At 38.4% G+C, this 20,329-nt stretch overlaps 2 protein-coding genes across 5 annotated transcripts in view; one reads left to right on the top strand and one right to left on the bottom strand.

Annotated features, from left to right (window-relative positions):
- Positions 1-1,536, bottom strand: part of NDC80 (NDC80 kinetochore complex component) — a 35,404-nt gene extending 33,868 nt beyond the window's left edge. The window contains exon 1 of the mRNA XM_043889101.1: positions 1,390-1,536. The gene's annotated coding sequence lies outside the window, so the exon portion shown is untranslated. The remainder of the gene's footprint in view (positions 1-1,389) is intronic.
- A 95-nt stretch (positions 1,537-1,631) lies between these two features.
- Positions 1,632-20,329, top strand: part of METTL4 (methyltransferase 4, N6-adenosine) — a 108,504-nt gene continuing 89,806 nt past the window's right edge. For 3 of the 4 annotated variants that reach the window (XM_043889104.1, XM_043889102.1, XM_043889105.1), the window contains exons 1-7: positions 1,632-1,969; positions 2,623-2,829; positions 4,583-4,979; positions 6,448-6,510; positions 10,251-10,620; positions 12,989-13,058; positions 19,149-19,323. In XM_043889104.1, the coding sequence (XP_043745039.1) occupies positions 2,771-2,829; positions 4,583-4,979; positions 6,448-6,510; positions 10,251-10,620; positions 12,989-13,058; positions 19,149-19,323 (1,134 nt within the window). In that variant the 5' untranslated portion in view covers positions 1,632-1,969; positions 2,623-2,770. Of the gene's footprint in view, positions 1,970-2,622; positions 2,830-3,792; positions 3,927-4,582; positions 4,980-6,447; positions 6,511-10,250; positions 10,621-12,988; positions 13,059-19,148; positions 19,324-20,329 lie in introns of all 4 variants that reach the window. The other variant, XM_043889103.1, reaches the window with a different exon arrangement.

Here is a 20,329-nt window from a genome sequence, read left to right as displayed (position 1 = left end):
AGGTATGATTCCTCTTCACAAGGGAATTTATGGTAGTTAAAACCCTGAATCCTAACTCTGATCACATCACCACTGTTGGCTGTGCCTATTTAGATGGGAAGTCAGGCCACCTGACAACAACTACCTCTGATGTTTCCTTTGGTCTCAAAGGAAACCATCCTGTTTTCTTTTCCTAATGTCCATCCTCTTTAGCTCTGTCCTTAACCTTCTCTTTCTCATTTATATTCTTCAATTACTGGCCCTCTTGCTTCAATCTCCCTTTTATTAAGGATAAATTATCTGGCCTACAGGTCGCTTCCACTTCCTCAGACTACATTCACTTCTCACTCCCTTTTTACCTCCTGGGGTATCTTTCACTGACAGATCTTCGGATCCTATTGTTACCGAGTCCAACCTCACTCTGATTGCTGCAGGACAGGCCAATTAATCTGAGACATGGTGTTGAAAGAGCTAACTGAAATGCCAGGTTCTTTTATAGATCAGAGATGCCAGGGAGGTGAGGAAATAAAGTAAAATGGCCATTAATCTTGAAAATATCTCTTAGAATGGCAAGCCTTAGGCAGGGGACGTGTTAATTTCTTTCTTACTGTTATTTACAGGTGGACAGGGTTCTGAACAAAGGCACTTTAGTTTAACAGTCAGGCAGAGGGGAAGGATTCTCTGAGGTTGGCCATTATGTATGATTATAATAACAAAAGTAACAGAAAACAAATCAAAGAAACAGTTCTAACTAGAGTCAGAATTGGCTTTTCTCTGCAACAGGATCTTGTCTTTGAGGTATTAGACACTGTACTCCTCACCTTTCCAGGTCCTGCCCTGGTTTCCAGGACAATGGACATCTGTGGTTATCCTTTTCTCTAAGCTCTCCTTTGTCTTTGAAACCGATATACTCTTTCCTTCTTTGTGTGGATACCCATTTCTTCTTCAGTATACACTTCTGTATCTATTAAACTTTTCCACTCTCATCTATATGTTCCCTCCCAATCTCCACTTACAATGTACTCTCAGAATCTGAGATTAATACTTCTGGATGTACTCCGTACACGGCAATCGGGATGCTACACTAATAGCTCAAACGCAAAAACAATAAACAGTTCCTCATCTTGTCTTCCTCTGTGTGCTGTCATGAATTCTTCCCTTTTTCCTCTCTTCAGGCCCTCTTCTTCCCATCAGTGTCCGCTTGGCCCTCCCCTTCTCCCTCGGAAAATCACTGCCGTAAGAAATTTACTGGACTCCCGGAAACTAGCGCCTCGTACCGACTGGCTCGAGAGGTCGGTTACAATAACAAACACCAAAACGTCGCCTCCCAGGGCTTGTGAATCTAACCTGGCGACCTGGCGTTCTCTCTCCAGCTGCCCAGAGCAAAATTCACCCAAAATCATTAGTTACCTTTCTCCCAGCTTTCCGACACGATCCAGGGACCGAATTGCTGTAAGCCCTGCAACTGCCCACTGGACAGGACAGCAGCCGCCAAAACACAAACTCTTTCCACCCGCCGCCGCCTTTCGAATTTTAAAATCTCCGCCGGCGTGTACGTCATCGCGCAGGACGTGAGCGCGCGTGCGCAATTTTCGTGCGCAACTCTCGTACGCAATTCTCGCGCGCTGCTCCTCGTCGCCGGAAGTTTTGCGTGTTGCTCAGGCGCCGCCACCTCACCGGCTGCACTGGCATTTCCTGGCCACTGTAAGCGTCCTCTGCAAAGTTAGGTCCGACCTTTGAATTTAACGGTGAATGTCGGAGCGCTGTACATCACTGAGTAGCGAGCAGAGCGCTCCAGGCCTGGAAACGCGGTTTTGTTTTTTTTTTTTCTTCTTCCGTACAGCAACATGGCCGCTCCCATCGACTCTTAGAAAAGGAGAATTTTTGTTTACCACCCCCCCTCCCCCACTTTGTTCTGAAAAGCGTGTCTTTCAGGATCTCTGGGTTAGACGCGTGCTGTTTCATGAAGCAAGTCTGGGAAGGCGGCGAGGTAGGCGTTAGTGACGGCGGAATGTGGGCGCAGTCGGCCTCAGGGTCGCGCTGCTGATGTAGAGAGATTCTTTACGGTTGAGCTAGCAGGGAAGCCCAGTAAGCTACTTTGCTAAAACAGGACATCACCCGCTTCCCTGAGTTTGAACTCAGAGGCAAACACAGCCCCAAACCTGAAAAGTGGTGGGAGTGACAGGGGAGCTCAGAGCTCCAGGACTGGATACCTGGGTCTTGTAGCAGTTGTGCCATCAACGAGTTGTACATACTGTCGTGGTCCGCGTGCGGGTTGGAAAAGGATTTCCAGACATGAGACAGAATGAGAGGGAAATAAAGTTTATTAGAATGGGAGACGCTGTTAGAACAGCGGGCCAGCTCAAGGGAAAACCGACGCTGAACAGGGGTCCTTATCCTTTTATCCCCAGGGTACAAGGAGTGGAATAGGGGTCTTGCGGGTCATTTGCTGATTGGATGAGGCATGTATACCGGGTTGGGGGAGAGTAGGGCAAATACCTTCTCTCTTTGGAGTAGGAGGGGAGACAGTTTATACTGTTCCGTTAATAGTTAGAACATGGGGAGGGAAGGACCATAAGGGTCTGGTTTTTCTGTTCCTGCATTTCAAGACCCTCCTTGGTTTTATCTGCTGTTTCGTCCTAGGGTCACCACACATACTTTAGGGCAAGTCACCTTTCCTGTGTGAGTTTCAGCCTTCCCATCTACACTTCTAGCGTGCACTATCCGTTTTAAGATCGCTTCACCACAAGTGATGACTCTGATGCTCAGTTGCCTCCACTCTTGATACCCCATGGGCTGTAGCCCGCCAGGCTCCTCTGCTCATGGGATTTTCCAAGCAAGAATACTGAGGTGAGTTGCCATTTCTTCCTCCAGGGGATCTTCCTGATCCAGGGATAAAATCCCCGTCTCCTGTGTCTCCTTTGGCAGAAGGATTCTTTACCACTGAGCCACCTGGGAAGCCTGATGACTCTGAAGGGAGGACCAGTAACAGAATTACTGTCACCAGTAGTAGTTATTGATTGCTTTGTGTGAAACAGGAGCACACACTTAAAGTTAGTTACCTCAAATAATTCCCTAAACTGCCCCCTAAGATGTCCTAAAATGATAAAATCGAAGCTCAGTGAAATCAAATGACTGGTCCATGGTCATAATGCTAATGCAAATGGTGTTAGAAATTTCAATCTATATACATTGCTACTGTTATTAACTGCGCTATTAACCGCTTAATGTATTTCTTATTTTATTTCTTATTCTATATCCCCTTTTAAGTTCTCCACTACACAATGTTTAGTAAGGAAAATCCAGAACTTAACGCCTTTTTTGGTCTTTTTTTTTTTTTTTTTTGGCTGTGCCATTTGGCCTATGGGATCTTAGTTCCCTGCCTGGGACTGGAACCAAGAACCTGGAATCCAGACTCTGTGAAAGCCCAGAGTCCTAATCACTGGACTACCAGGGAATTCCCTAAAAACTGTCTTTTAGGAAGAGATAAGTTCTGAAAAAACCTAGTTGCCAGAAGAGGACTGCTCAGAACCAGTTGCAGATCCGGACTCTTTACCTTGCAGTTTTACTAGGGGTTAGTGCTTCTGATAGCCTGTTAAAATTGCATTTTGCTCTGTTTTGACTCTTTCTGCACTCCATTGGTAGCAGTGATTAGTAAAGCACTTGTGCTGGAGGGGCTTACTGTAGTAAGTGTGGTTTAAAAACGAGCTGACACCCTAACAGCTCCTATGGAAATTCTGTGGTCTTCTCTAGGCTTATGTCATTTAACAGGCTGAATTCTCATAGGTAATGCAATGTTCTTTGGTTTGACAGGACACTCACCATTTGAGGATTCAGTGTCTTCATGACTTGTAGCTGTAGACCTACTGGTTAGAGCCAAGTGCCAAGCAGGAGGTTGTAGGGAGGCTCGAGAAACAGGAGGATCTCATTGGGATTCCAGAAATAAGGTCAGGTTTTCACCCTCTTTGGTCAAGTTGGCTGAAATTTTTGAATTATCAACCCTGAAATTAAAAGTTTACATTGTTTTAGACATAGAGAATAGACTTATGGACATGGGGAGCTGGGAGGAGAGGGTGAGATGTATGGAGAGAGTAACATGCAAACTTACATCACCGAATGTAAAATAGATAACCAACGGGAATTTGCTCTATGTCTCAGGAACCTCCAACAAGGGCTCTGTGTCAGCCTGGAGGGGTGGGATGGGGAGGGAGACGGGAGGGAGGTTCAAGAGGGAGGGGATGTGTGTATATCTATGGCTGATTCATTTTGAGGTTTGACAGAAAGCAGCAAAATTCTGTAAACTAATTATCCTTCAATTAAAAAATAAATATTGCAAAAAGTTTATATTGTTTTAATGTTTCATTGCGATGTTTTATTTTAGTTTTTCTTAGTCCTACTATACATATTAACACCTCAAAAATTTTAAATTCGCTTCTGTGTACATTCAAGTTTATATACTTGCACATAAAATCTATGTGTGTATGAAGTATATTTTTATTGAAAAACAGGACATTTAAGAATTTCTCAGGGAAGTTTTACTTCTAGTCAAACTAGGGTTTTACTTCTAGTTTCTAATTCCAAGAGGTGTTTGTATGTTTTAAAGGAAGAGAATGTCTGTGGTGCATGAGCTATTACCAGGATGGCTGCTGGATCACCTCGCTTTCATTAACAAGATAAGCTATGAACTTCACCAGCATCATGAGCCTTGCTGTAGTAAAAGCCAGCCTACTTCTTCTGTTCACCTTGATTCTCTTCACATGGATTCTGTGTCCTCTTTTGGAGCCTCTGCTACATTTGTTGCTTCCACCAATAAGCCAGAGAATGATGATAGAGGAAATTGTGAAATGTTCATACAGAAATACATATTTCGATCTGAACTGTTTGATGTCAGCAAACCTTATATAACTTCAGCTAGTCACAAAGAGTGCCAAGAAAGTAATGAAAAGGAAGATCTGGTAGATGATGTTAAGAAAGAAATCTCCATTTCTGTTAATGGCAAGGTAATAACTCTTAAGAAATTTTTATTTTTCTACAGAGAACACAAATGTATTATTCCAGTGTCTCAAATATCTTGTGATTTACTAATTATAAAGAATAGTCAATAAATCATAGTGATACTTTAGCATATCCAGAGTAATTTTAATTTTTTTGCTAACATTCTACCATTTTTAGAAAACCAAATTTGCATATTTCAAAAGTAAGCAAAGTTGATTCAAAAGTGAATGCTTTGTAAATTAACAAACAAAGCTACACACACACACACACACAAACCCTGTTTGCTTAGGTTTCTGTATTAATTGCGTGTTTTTACATATATTTTTGCTCAAAAACATGTTCTCTATAAAATTCTAAAGCAGTGTATAGATTTGGGGGGAATTTTAGAGATTTTTCCTTTGGGCATAAACTGGTATAATAAATGTTTGGAAGAAGGGTAATATTTTTGAAAGATTTCTAGTAATAAAAGTAGAAAGTTACTATGGAAAATGTGTATATTCTTAAAGTATATATATTTGTAGACACATCGGTGTTATCAGAAGTTTTGAGAATGCCATTAGGGTCAAATTAATTATGCTTTAATACTTTTTATGTACTTGAAGAATTCAGAGATAATTATACCAAGTCCATTTCAGATAGATTATATTAATATTTTTTTTATTGTTAGAGATAGGAGTTACATTCATTATTCAACCAATAAATGTTTCTATATGCTGTTGCAAACAGAGTAAGGAAACAAGATAGATATAATCTGCTTTTTGGATCTTATAATTGAGTGGGGAAGAAAGATAACAAATAAGAAAGCATGTTGAGAAGTATAATAAGGAAAGTAATAGAGATTCCATTTATTTATTCAGCCAGCAAACTTTTGTTGTTAGCCTGCTAGAAGTTTGCAACCATGTAGGCATTGAGATTTCAGGAACAAAAAGTAGAAAGTCCCTGCTGTGTATTGTACTCACATGTTCTTTGGAGTTGTTAGATGTAGGACAGATATATCTTATTTGTACCCAATCTTCAGATTATGCATAAAGATCTATTAAAAGTACATTGCAGATTTTTTTCTTTGGTGTAGAAATTAAGAAATTTCAGAATAATTACCCCACATAGCAACTGATAGATTACACTGGTGACTCTTTATTACAGTATCAGTTTCCTTGTGTCTATGGATGTCAGTGCTGCATTTTATTATATTGTTCTAGTTCTTTCTAATAGCAGATGAGGCCTAGGTGGCCTTTTATCACCCATTAAGTTTGCAGTAATAGTAATAAGAATTATGATTATTTGAGAAAGTTTACCTCCCTAGTCCATACTCTTTGCACTTCTTTCAACCTCAGTAATTAATTATTAAGTCTTAAAGAATGTGATAGACAGTATGGAAAATGTGAAAAATAAAAAAGAAATATTAATGTATTTCAAAGTATCAATATTGTGATGGATGGCCATAAAGTTTTTTCCCTGTAATTTACTCTTTAGAAGCGAAAGAGATGTGTTGCTCTCAATCAAGGTGAACTGGATGCTATGGAATACCATAGAAAGGTATGGTGTAAAATGTTCATTGATGACATTGGAAGGTTAATGTGAACTAGTATAAGTAAAAGGACAATGTGAATAAGGGTCGTCTTAAAAATCAAGCAACCATTTTGATCAAGGTTAGAATTTAACAGTGGAGTGGTTTATTGTTACTTTTATAGTAATTAACAATTTAAACCAATTTTTATTAAAACTCCATATACTTAACATACATTTAACATACATAAACTTATGCTATATTGGTAAAGTCTAGAAATTTTTTAAGTTATAAAAGTGTACTGTCAGTAGGTAAAAGATAGCATAAACTTCTGCTACATTGCTTAAGCATATATTTCACATAAATAAACTTATGTTGTATGAGTGTGGTGATATCTTATTGAGGTTTTTAGCTTGCATTTCCCTAGTGACTAATAATGTTGAGAGTCTTTTCATTGCTGTACATCTATATACATTGTTTGTTAAAGTTGTTTAGGATTAATGTTGATTCATCTTTGAATATTTTATGTAATTCACCAGTGAGATTATCTAGGCCTGGAGTTTCCTTTTGGGGAAGGTTTTTAGTAATAATATCAGGTTCTTTAGTAGAGCACAGGGATTTTCAGGTTTTCTGCTTTTGCTTATGTCAATTTTGGCAAGTTGTATTTTCCAAGAAACTTGTCCATTTTATCCAAGTTGTCAAATTTATTGGCATGATGTTGTTCATAGTATTCTTTTTCCATACTTTTAATGTTTATAGGATTTGTGATGATAAATGATCACCCTTTTCATTGCTATGTTGGTGATTTGTGTTCTTTCTTTTCTAGCATGGGTCTTGTTTTTTGGTTGTATTTTTCAAAGAACCAGTCTTGTAAAAAAATTTTTTTTGATAGCTTTTTTTCTTTTTTGTGGCTATATATATATAAAACATAAATTTTACCACTTTAACCATTTTTAGGTGTACACGTTAGTGGCACTGAGTACATTCACATTGTTTTCTAATCATCACCATTATTTATATCCAGAATGATTTTGCCATCCCAACTGAAATTCTACCCATTAAACAGTTTGACTCCTCATTTCCTCTTCCCCCTACATGCCACATTTTATTTATCTGTTCTTCTGTTCATCCACATTTGGGATGTTTCTACCTTTTGGCTATAGTGAATAATGCTGCTATAAACAGCATTATAAATGCTGCAGATATAATATGTATATATAAACATGTATAAACACATACATGTTTATACACTCACACATAAACATGAGTGTCCCTACTTTCAGTTTTTTTGGGGAGTATACCCAGAAGTGGCCTTACTGGATCATATGATAATTCTGTTTCTAATTTTTTGAGGAACTGCCTTAGTGTGTTCCACAGTGGTAGTACCACTCTACCTTCCCACCAGCAGTGCATAAGCATTTCCAGTTTCTCCATATCCATGTCAGCACTTATTTTCTGTTTTTATTTTTTTTCAGTTGCCATCCTAATGGGTAAGAATGGTGTCTCATTGTGGTTTTGATTTACATTTTTCTGATGATCTTTGATGTTGAGCATATTTGTACGTGCTGTTGGCCATTTGTATGTCTTCTTTGGAGAAATTGCTGTTCATGTCCTTTGCTCATTTTCTCATTTTTATTTTTTTTTTGCACATCCTTTTTTTTTTTTTTTCGCACATCCTCCTTTGCTCATTTTTAAATTGGGTTTTTGTTGTTGTTTTTGGAGTTCTTTTATATTCTGAATATTAATCCTTTATCAGACACATAAAGTGATGTCAAGTATATTCAAAGAACCAGCTTTTAACTTAGTTAATTTTCCTTACTGCCTGTTTTCTATTCTGATGATACTGTTCTCTATTATTTTCTTCCTTTTGGTTTACTTTGCTTTTTTTCTGTTAATAACTTCTTAAAGTAGAGCCTTTTGTCAGTGAGTTTAGATCATTTTTCTTTTCTAATATAAGCATGTAAAGCTGTAAGTTTCCCTTGAATTGCTGCTTTAGTTGCAGTCCACGTATTTGGATATGTTGTATTTTCACTTTCATTCACTTCAAAATATTTTCTAATTTCCCTTGTGATTTTATCTTTGACCCATATGAATTATTTAGAAGTCTGCTATTTCATTCTCAGATATTTGATGTTTTTCTTAATATCTTCTTGTTATTGATTTCTAGCTTAAATCCATTGGAGTATAAGAATATACTCTGATGTCAGTCCTTTTAAATTTATTGAGTTTTATTTTACAGTCCAGCATGTGAATTATCTTTGTGACTGTATTGTGTGCTATTTTTTACATATTTTTGAATATGTATTCTTTAGTTGTTGGATACAGTGTTCTATGAATGTCAGGTTAAGTGGATTGATAGTGTTGTTCAGAACTTCTGTCTTTAGAGATTTTTGGTTTATTGGTCTATCTTTTGTTGGGTCGATTTTGCTTGGGTGAGTTTAGAATGAGGATTTTAGTCTAAGGCTGATGATTATTCCCTTTTACTGACACAAAATCTGTTATGCACCCAGTACCCCTGTCAAGAACAATGATGAACTGTCTGAGATTTTACTTTATTTGGAGGATAACAAGTTAGCAAGATTTTATTAAAACAGATTTAGATCAAAGTATTAAAGTAACGAGTTTATTAAATTAAGAAGCCACATGTATGTACTGATCACTGCTCAGCTGGAGACTTGACCTTCTGCAACTCTCAAGAGCTCTCCGTCTGTGCAGCTCTCTGCTCTGGTGTCCTCCCTGCAAACTCTCGCCGCCTTGGCCTTTCCAGACTCTCAGCTCTGGTTCCTTGGCTCCGAGAGACTGCTGGTCTCTGAACGGGTCTCCTCCCTGTCCTGCTACATGAAAACTTTCTCAAGGCAGTAAGCTGGAGCAATTGGGTTCTCCTTTTATTTAGGGAGTACAATTCTGGGGCTTCCCAGGTGGTGCAGTGGTGAAGAATCCGCCTGCCAATGCAGAAGATGCAAGAGATGCAGGTTCAGTCCCTGGGTTGGGAAGATCCCCTGGAGGAGGACATGGCTGGAGAATGTCAGCCATGGAGAATTTCTGCCTGGAGAATCCCATGGGCAGAGGAGGAGCCTGGTGGGCTACAGTCCATGGGGCCACAAAGAGTTGGACATGGCTGAGTACATGTGTAATTGTATTAATAATAATATTCTGCAGTGCTTGACATCCACCTGAGGTCTGAAAGCCTTTTTTCTGAAAATAACTTTTTAAAAGTAATTTCAGATGAAAAGTACTCCATCTTATCCAGAAGCAGTACTGGCTTTTAATTTTATAATTATTTTGGTTCTGTTATTGTGAAACTTTTAAAATTATATTCATTTTATAGAGTTGACTTTTTCTTCTTTAACAATTCAAGCTATATTTTTATGAAATCAAAGATATGTTTATTTTAAAATTAAATTACTAGAAAAATTAAGATTAAATGTGATTAAAACTTAATTCTTTTTGTAGACTAGAATTTTCACTTCTAGAAACATTATCAAATTCATCTTATAAATTTTTAAGGGTTTTTTAAAATATATATTGCTTGGTTATTTAGTTTCCAGTGAGTTTATGAGATTTATATTATTCCACAGTTAGGAAATAGCCGTTCAAAGGTATAGTTACACTTTCTTTTTCTTGTAGTATAAAATTATTTTATTGTAGGTATTAAGAATGTTGGTTTTAATCCATAAGTTGAAATATTCAAAGCATAATAGGAAACTTTATTATTTAGAAAACTGTTTTAATGTCAGTGATGTTTTAATATACTTAAATTCTATTACAGATCAGGGGGCTGATTTTGGATGGATCCTCACAGTTAATCCAAGAAGGTCTCACAAGTGGCTTTCTTCATTCATGTTCTGAAAAACGGAACAAGTGCAGTGAGCCAATTACATTACCACTTGATACCTGTAATTTGTCAGAATTGTGTGAAATGGCCAAGCATTTGCCTTCTCTGAATGAAATGGAACTTCAGACGTTACAGTTGATGGAAGACGATGCCTCTGTTACAGAGCAGGATTTATTTTCACGGGTTGTTGAAAATACCTCTAGCTTTACAAAAATGATTACTTTAATGGGACAGAAATACCTGCTGCCACCAAAAAGCAGTTTTCTTTTGTCTGACATTTCTTGTATGCACCCACTTCTGAACTGTAAGTAGTTATTATGTTTATTATTAGATAATTTTTCTGTGGCCTCAAAAGTCAAGAGCAAGTCTGAATGTTGAGTGAGCATCAGCATTTTGTGATAGGGTGAATAATTTTCTCTGTTTTTTTTTTTAATTTAAAACTTTAAATTCAGTTTTAAAGTGCTGACTTTGCTTTAAAAATTAAAAAAATAAATCTTATTACAAACAAGGTATCAAAAACTTAACTAGTCCCCAAGAGAATAAATATAGTTACTGCTCTATACTTAGGAATTCAGGGTACAATTGTGTTTGACCAAGTAATTTTTTTTTTTGACCAAGTAATTTTAACTTTTATTCATAGCAAAGTAGAAATGCTTCAGATATGAATGTTAATTCCCAAACTATTCTTAGACTTTTAGGTTACATTTTAAGCTATTTTCAAGTTTATTATCTAAAGTTTCTCAAAAGTATTTTCCTGTGTAAAGTTGAAAATTTAGGTATTGATGTTCAGAGTTATCTACACATAAATTTGAATTTGGATATCTGAAGCTTAACTATGAGTCTTTAGACACTTGACAAAACTGAGCCTCAGTTTCCTAATCTATAAAATGGATATGATGATACCTACTTCTGAGGGTAATTTTGAGGATTAGTTGAGATAATTTGCACCACAAGCTTAGCTCAGTGATATGTTTCCAATAAATTATAACTATCATAATATTCTAAGGGATGAGATAAGAGATATATTGATTAAATTGAATTTAATCTGCTATATACTGTTATTTGTACATTTTATAGCAAAATTTTAGGTTATTAAAGTAACATAGCTTATTAATGAAAAGCTTCTTTTAATTACTTTCAAGCCGATTTAAACATGAGTGGTTATTCATGTCCCCGTGTCATAAAATACTTCAGGGTAAATGACAAGATAACAAAATAATGAGAAAATCATGCAATATTTGAACATTTTTTCCCCATTCTTTCTCATCTTTGTTACTCTAATCGTTTAAAAACCATTACATCCTTATTTTAATTTGCATTCTTTTGATTACTTATGAGATTGTCCACTTACAAAAATATACCTTTGTGTATAAAAGGGAAAGGGACAGCTCTTCCTTATAGTAAAATCCCAATTAATAAATGTAGGTGGAAAAAAAAATAAATGTAGATGGAATGATGTAACTAGGAAATTTCTGTTTGACACATAGCATAGTACTTGGGTGTCAAAATGGTGGGTGAAAAGATGAGATGCAGGCTATTTGCAGAGTCTTCAAGTATGTCCCTACCAGACAGTTAATAATTACTGAGGTAGAACTGGAGAAACCTGGCTGACAGCACTTTAACCAAACAAAAGACTCAAGGTGGTATCACTGATCATGAGACATTCGGACACCCTGTGCTTCCTGCTGATGACCAGCCGGTAGTAGTCTTCAAAAGTATCAAGGTCAAAAAAGATAAAAACTGAGAAACTTTTCCACATTGGAAGAAATTTATGAGACATAGCAATTAAATGTGATTTTGCTGGGGATCCTGGACCAGGGAAAAGGATACTAATAGACAACTGGGGACATTTTATCAATGTTAAGGTCAGTATGTCAGTTAAAAAATTGGTTTTATTTCATGTAAAAAGTGAAAAAAAAAAAAAGGCAAAAAACCCCACATCCATCCTGTATTTGAAAGGACCATTTTAATATGGCTGCCAAGACTTACATAGGGCATTTACAAATCCTCGATGTCTAGCTAGGGGCTTTCCAGGTGGCACTAGTGGTAAAGAAGTGAAGTGAAGTCGCTCAGTCGTGTCTGACTCTTTGCAACCCCATGGACTGTATCTCACCAGGCTCTTCTGTCCCTGGGATTTTCCAGGTAAGAGTACTGGAGTGGGTTGCCATTTCCTTCTCCAAGTGGTAAAGAACCCACCTGCAAATGCAAGAGACAGAAGAGATGAGGGTTCGATCCCTGGGTTGGGAAGATCCCTGGGTTGGAAATATCCTCTGGAGGAGGGCATGGCAGCCCATTTCAGTATTCTTGCCTGGAGAATCCTATGGACAGAGGAGCCTGGCGGACTACAGTCCATAAGTTTGTAGAATCGGACATTACTGAAGCGACAGCACAATGTCTAGCTAAGGGAGCTGTAGTTATTTTTAGGAAGGGTGCAACAGGTGCAATTACATTAAAATCCCAGAGGTACTAAATTATAACGGGAATCTCAGTTTTTTTGGATGAATTATTCTATTTGAATAAATATCACAAATCCTTTTTTTTGCCAGCATATTAAATATATTTGCCAGCATATTTATGTCCGTAGTGAATGCACTTCATTGTTGAAGAACATGTTTAGTTTTTAAAGTTCTACAAGTAGAAGGTATTTTCTGAAATCCTTTCTTTGTTTTCAGGTAAGAAAACATATGATGTGATTGTGATAGATCCACCATGGCAGAACAAATCAGTTAAAAGAAGTAACAGGTAAGTGTGTCTGTTACATATGCTTTCTGAAAGCTATAGTTGTTTGTACATTATAGTTACATAAACCGAAAGTGTTACTTTATGGTACAAAGTGTCTGAAAAACTAAAACACTTTAGTTTTAAAGTTTTAATTCCATTAAGTGGGTAGGTTAAGTAAGTAATTCTCTTAAACTAGAACTATATATAGGTATAAGAATGTTAAAAGTAAAAAAAAGGAATGTTAAAAGTAATATTTATTAAAGATGAAGGTTGCTGACTGAATTAGTTCAGAAATGTGTCTATAACACCAAAAGACAACATTTTTGCCTTCTTTGGGGCTTCCCTGGTGGCTCAGATGGTAAAGCTTCTGCCTGCAATGCGGGAGACTTGGGTTCATTCCCTAGGTGGGGAAGATCCCTTGGAGAAGGAAATGGCAACCCACTCCAGTACTCTTGCCTGGAAAATTTCATGGACGGAGGAGCCTGGTAGGCTACAGTCCATGGGGTTGCAAAGAGTCGGACACGACTGAGCAACTTCACCTTTCACTTTGCCTTCTTTGATGTCAAATTCTAAAGTTTTGAAATATGTGCCAAAATATAGTATTCCTTAGTAATTTTCTATGAATGAAATTGTCTAATTCATTCTGAAATTTGTTTTAATTTATGTCACTGTTCAGTTTATATAACCTTTTAGAGTGACAAGTTCAGTTAGTAAGTAAGATGAAGTTAAATAGCTTTTCAAAAAACTAAAGATTTCCCTCTAGTTCCGGTGAACATCTTCAGTTATATTTCGTCTCACTCTTCAGTCTTCTAGACTGAACAATTTCTGTTACCTTGACTTAAACTTCATGTGAAATTTCTTCTTCTCCACAGTTATCTTCAGTTTCCTTATTTTTTTTTGTTTATGAGCTGTACCAATAATTAGATTTTTCCCTCTTAAAAGTTGCAAGGATCATACAAAGAATTCATTTATCTATTCTCTATATGTGTGTATTTGTGTGTGTGTGTGTGTAGATATCTGTATATATATATAATTTTTTTCTGAACAGTTTGAGAATAAGTTATTTAGGAGAAAGAGTAAGTTACTCTGAAATATCTATTCTGTATTTCTTGAAAACAAAGATATTTTCTTATATAATCATAGTGTAGTAATCAAAATAGGTAATTAAGTTTCCTTTTCAATTTTCTAGTTTTCTTTTATTAATAAGAATCATACAGGGAGTTACTGTGATATATGCATTGTTCCCAGTTTTACCATCTGTGATAGGCGAAATAGTGTTCTTTCCCTCCCCACCCCCTACGCCTGTTCCACACTCCCTTCCATGTCCTTATCTTAATCTCTGGAATTTATAAGTATGTTAGGATACATGGCAAAGAGAAAATAAAATTCCAAATGTAATTAAGGATGCCAAGGAAAGGAGATTACTATGCATTATGTGGATAGGCCAGTCCATAGCATATCACAGCTAGCGGCCGTGAGGAGATCCCCCACGTCCAAGGTCAGGAGCAGCGGCTGTGCTTTGCTGGACTGGCCGTGAGGAGATAGCCCACTTCCAAGGTCAGAGAAACCCCAGTAAGACAGTAGGTGCTGGAGTGGCTGTGAGGAGATACCCCACGTCCAAGGGCAAAGGAGAAGTCCCAGCAAGACTGTAGGAGGGGTGAATTCGTGTTTAGAATCAAACCCCATTCTCGCCAGAGACGCTCAGAGGGTATAAACAAACCTTGTGTGCACCAGGACCCAGAGACCCCACAGAGACTGAGACAGAACTGTGTTTGAGCATCTCTGTGGAGGTTCGGGTCAGCAGTGGCCTGCCGCAGGGACAGGGGCTCTGGGTGCAGCAGACCTGGGCATGGCGTAAGCCCTCTCGGAGGAGGTCGCCATTAACCCCACCATAGAGCTGCCAGAACTTAACACAGGACCAGGATATAGACTCTTGGAGGGCACAAACAGAACCTTGTGTACCAGGACCCAGGAGAAAGGAGCAGTGACCCCACAGGAGACTGCCCCAGACTTGCCCGGGAGTGTCCAGGCGTCTCCAGCGGGGGCGTGGGTCGGCGGTGGCCTGCTGCAGGGCTGGGGGCACTGAGTGTAGCAGCGCATGCGTGGGACCTTTTGAAGGAGGTCGCCATTCTCTTCATTACCTCCACCAGAGTTTGGCCCCAGGTAAATAGCAGGGGTGTCTCCTTTCAGCTGCTCGCTGCTCCAGCGCCGTGCATTCAGGTGTGACCTAAATCAAATCCCTTATGATTATACAGTGGAAGTGAGAAATAGATTTAAGGGACTAGATCTGATACACAGAGTGCCTGATGAACTGTGGATGGAGGTTCGTGGCATTGTACAGGAGAAAGGGATCAAAACCATTCCAAAGAAAAATGCAACAAAGCAAAATGGCTGTCTGAGGAGGCCTTACAAGTAGCTGTGAAAAGAAAAGTGAAAAGCAAAGGAGAAAAGGAAAGATATACCCATTTAAATGCAGAGTTCCAAAGAATAGCAAGGAGAGATAAGAAAGTCTTCTCAGTGATCAGTGCAAAGAAATAGAGGAAAATAATAGAATGGGAAAGACTAGAGATCTCATCAAGAAAATTAGAGATACCAAGGGAACACTTCATACAAAGATGGGCTCAATAAAGTACAGAAATGGTTTGGACCTAACAGAAGCAGAAGATGTTAAGAAGAGGTGGCAAGAATACACAGAAGAACTACAAAAAAGATCTTCATGATGCAGATAATCACGATGGTGTGATCACTCACCTAGAGCCAGACAACCTGGAATGTGAAGTCAAGTGGGCCTTAGGAAGCATCACTACGAACAAAGCTAGTGGAGGTGATGGAATTCCAGTTGAGCTATTTCAAATCCTAAAAGAAGATGCTATGAAAGTGCTATACTCAACATGCCAGCACATTTGGAAAACTCAGCAGTGGCCATGGGACTGGAAAAGGTCAGTTTCCATTCCAGTCCCCAAGAAAGGCAATGCCAAAGAATGTTCAAACTACTGCACAATTGCACTCATCTCACACGCTAGCAAAGTAATTCTCAAAATTCTCCAAGCCAGGCTTCAGCAATACATGAACTGTGAACTTCCAGATGTGCAAGCTGGTTTTAGAAAAGTCAGAGGGACCAGAGATCAAATTGGCAACATTTGCTGGATCATCAAAAAAGCAAGAGAGTTCCAGAAAAACATTTATTTCTGCTTTATTGACTATGCCAAAGCCTTTGGCTATGTGGATCACAATAAACTGGAAAATTCTGAAAGAGATGGGAATACCAGACCACCTGACCTGCCTCTTGAGAAACCTGCATGCAGGTCAGGAAGCAACAGTTAGAACTGGACATGGAACAACAGACTGGTTCCAAATAGGAAAAGGAGTACGTCAAGGCTGTATATTGTCACCCTGCTTATTTAACTAATATGCAGACTATATCATGAGAAACCCTGGGCTGAATGAAGCACAAGCTGGAATCAAGATTGCTGGGAGAAATATCAATAACCTCAGATATGCAGATGTCACCACCCTTATGACAGAAAGTGAAGAAGAACTAAAGAGCCTCTTGAGGAAAGTGAAAGAGGAGAGTGAAAAAGTTGGCTTAAAGCTCAACATTCAGAAAATTAAGATCATGGCATCTGATCCCATCACTTCATAGGCAATAGATAGGGAAACAGTGGAAATGTGCTGACTTTATTTTTCTGGGTTCCAAAATCACTGAGGATGGTGACTGCAGCCATGAAATTAAAAGATGCTCACTCCTTGGAAGGAAAGTTATGACCAAGCTAGATAGCATATTAAAAAGCAGAGACATTACTTTGCCAACAAAGGTCCGTCTGGTCAAGGCTATTTTTCCAGCAGTCATGTATGGATGTAAGAGTTGGACTGTAAAGAAAGCTGAGCACTGAAGAATTGGTGCTTTTGAACTGTGCTGTTGGAGAAGACTCTTGAGAATCCCTTGGACTGCAAGGAGATCCAACCAGTCCATCCTAAAGGAAATGAGTCCTGCATATTCATTGGAAAGACTGGTGCTGAAGCTGAAACTCCAATAGTTTGGCCACCTGATGCAAAGAGCTGACTCATTTGAAAAGACCCTGGTGCTGGGAAAGATTGAAGGCAGGAGGAGAAGGGGACGACAGAGGATGAGATGGTGGGATGTCATCACCGACTCAATGGACATGAGTTTCAGTAAACTCCAGGAGTTGGGGATGGACAGGGAGGCCTGGCATGCTGCGATTCACAGGGTTGCAAAGAGTCGGACACGACTGAGCCATTGGACTGAACTAGCATATCTGTAGATAGGAGACCTAACTGAGGGCATTTTTTTTTCTTTTCTGTTATTTTTCTCTTCTCCTCTTTTCTTTTTCCCTCTTCTTCACCCATCTCCCCCCAGTCTTTTCTCCTCTTTCTTCCTTTAAAAGGGTATAGTATGTAGAAAAACAATAATGAAAAAGAAAATAAAAAGTAAAAGTGTATAGTATAAGCATATTTATAGGCTGATGGTAAGAAACTACTAGAGAGGTTGAAAATACAGAAGGAGGAGAGTACTTAGCATTACTGATAGACTAGAAGATGGGAATAAAAGAACATAGGGATAAGCTTTAAACACATGAAACCATGCTGTTTCCTTTAAGAGAAAATTAAGAGAAATAGGTAAGTGAAGGTGTATAATGAGGGTTATTATACACACCTGGCAGAGGGTTAGGTGGTTGAAGGAGTCTGAAGACCTTTATTTTGACTGATATTTGGCATATTTCATCTGCCAAGAGTGTGTTTGGGCAAAGGACTTAAGAAGAGATGAGAGTTTGTAGTAGTTGACCAAGGGTAAGTAAAATAATTGATGAGTAGTTTTGAGAGCCTGAGAATGGATTGCCAATTTTCAGTTTAGCATTTTTCTCCATCTGATTTTTTTCTATATGAAGTTGAATAGAATTGTGTTGAAGTTGAATAGAATTTAAGATTGGAGGTTTGCAGGGGTTGTAAAGTAAAGGAGTAAGGGGGTGGTGATCATAGTGCATACAATTGTATTTATTTAGGGGAATAATAGTTGAGTGTGCACCTCATTTAGATTGTCCTTTGACATCACCCAGGATACTGGCAAGATTTACTTTGGCTAGGCATAAAGATCTTAGAACTTAAGTCTTCATTGAGTATGAAGAGTGAGGATGTAATGGGTTCCATAAGAAGGCTGGAGGCTAGATAGCATAATTCTCAAAGAGAAGGGGGTTTCACACAAAGGTAGATGACTGACAGCCTGGAACTGGAGGGGAGCCAGGAGAATACCGACCTCTCCTCTCATGGCGGTGTATGTTGGGATTGGACAAATGACCACATTGGTTTGATGGGGTGTTATGGAACAAGTAGAGTTCTAACAAGAGAAACTAGGCTTTGTACTACTGATGGCCGGGAGGTTCAGGGCTGTAGAATTTTTTTGTAATGAAAGCATGAGTGTTTCAGAGAGCCCAGTAGAATTGACTGAAGGATGAAAGAAGCAGGATGATAGATTGAGTGTTGGAAATGTGGTGGGATATTGAGACAGTTTCCAGAGTGTTAACGGGGTCTCTGGGCTTCCCAGGTTGTGCTAGTGGTAAAGAACCTGCCTGCCAATGCAGGAAATGTAAGAAACACGGATTCAATCCCTGGGTTGGGTTGGGAAGATCCCCTGGAGGAGGGCATGGCAACCCACTCCAGTATTCTTGCCTGGAGAATCCCATGGACAGGGGAGCCTGGTGGACTACAGTCCATCAGGTCCCAAAAGATTTGGACATGACTTAGCGAATTCACAAGCGCATGTGTAGTGTACAGATCATCACAAGATTATATTTGCTTAATTTTAAATGGTATAAAAGCATATAGAAAATATTAGTAAAATTACTGAAATGTAATACATTCAGAAGTGATAAAGAAATTTGGCCTGATCATTTTGAGTTAGTATAAATGAAAAGTGGTTATTTCCAACTTACCTGTAACAATGTGTCCACTGGGTGTCACTGTGGCTTTGTATTTAGTTACACAAATAAATAATTGTAGCTTTGTGTTTGTGGAATCAGTATTATACAGGTATTCTCCCTGCTTATTTTTCTCTTTTGCAGTGAATTTTGCTAATATTTTTTTGTTTATTTTTAGATATAGTTATTTATCACCACTGCAGATAAAGCAGATACCTGTCCCTAAGCTGGCTGCTCCAAGGTGTCTCATTGTTACGTGGGTGACAAATAGACAGAAGCACCTGCGTTTTGTCAAGGAAGAGCTTTACCCGTCTTGGTCTGTGGAGGTAGTTGCTGAATGGCACTGGGTAAAAGTAAGTCCCAAAGTTAACGTATTCGTTAACTTTAATTGTTCATAAGGTGCAATGTACAAGTCACATAAAGGTAGCACCTACTTTTTAATGTTTAACATGGCATCACTCTACTTCTTCAACATGGTCTAATTAAAACATTTACTTTGCTGCTAACCTTTGTCTTCTTATTCTCAAGGCTTTTTGCCTATTTGTTCTGTATCTTTTTGGAGTAGAACCCCAAAGTCCTGGTCGTAGGAAATCACTCAGATGGATATCAGGATGACACTTTAAAAAGCTCTGATGGTCTGTAGTTTAAGAGACAGTAAGCAAAAACCTTGGGGGATTTGTCCACCAGTAAACATAGAAATTGTCTTACTGTTCATCTTCTTCCTCTTTACTCATCCAAAACTTCAGCTGCCCTTTGTGACTTCTTTTTCTTTTTTCTTTTCTTTTTCATTTCCCACCCCCCTACCCCCCCCTTATGTTGCTGGGGATGGAAGGGAAAATAGCAAAGAAACCTAGTGTGGAAGAGTTGGGAAAATGCTGGCAGCAAGGCCTTTTATACTGTGAATCTTAACTGTGTTCCTCAGTGCTTATTTTTGAAAGAAATGATTCCAACTCCATGATGAGTTGAAAGGTCTTTAATATTAACCTTTGCTTGGTTTCAAGAATACCAAAAAATATAGAAAAATCACGTGTCATTCAAAGTTCATTGGCTATCCTTTTAAAGGTACACTGTCTACTTAAATGAATTCCACAAAAGCCATCCTAAATTTTAAAAAGACAAACCAGGTTTTATGGACTGAATGTTTAATTTATGTTACTGGTCTGTTTATTTTAGACACAGGAGAGGGCTATTTTTAATGTGCTTTGTAGTGTACTGGAGCATCTTCTGAAAGCTGTGTGCATTGTTTATTTGTACCTATTTTGTGACACTTGGCAAACAAGTGCTTATGATTGTTTGTTTGCTTTTACAGTTGTACTCTGGGCTTAGCTCTGGTTGATTTGCTATAGGATCGTTACGGGC

Source organism: Cervus elaphus, chromosome 27 (genome assembly GCF_910594005.1).
Source record: "Cervus elaphus chromosome 27, mCerEla1.1, whole genome shotgun sequence".
Taxonomy (NCBI): Eukaryota; Metazoa; Chordata; class Mammalia; order Artiodactyla; family Cervidae; genus Cervus; species Cervus elaphus.
The sequence above is the reverse complement of the archived record's forward strand: the minus strand, read 5'-3'. Positions and strand labels throughout refer to the sequence as shown.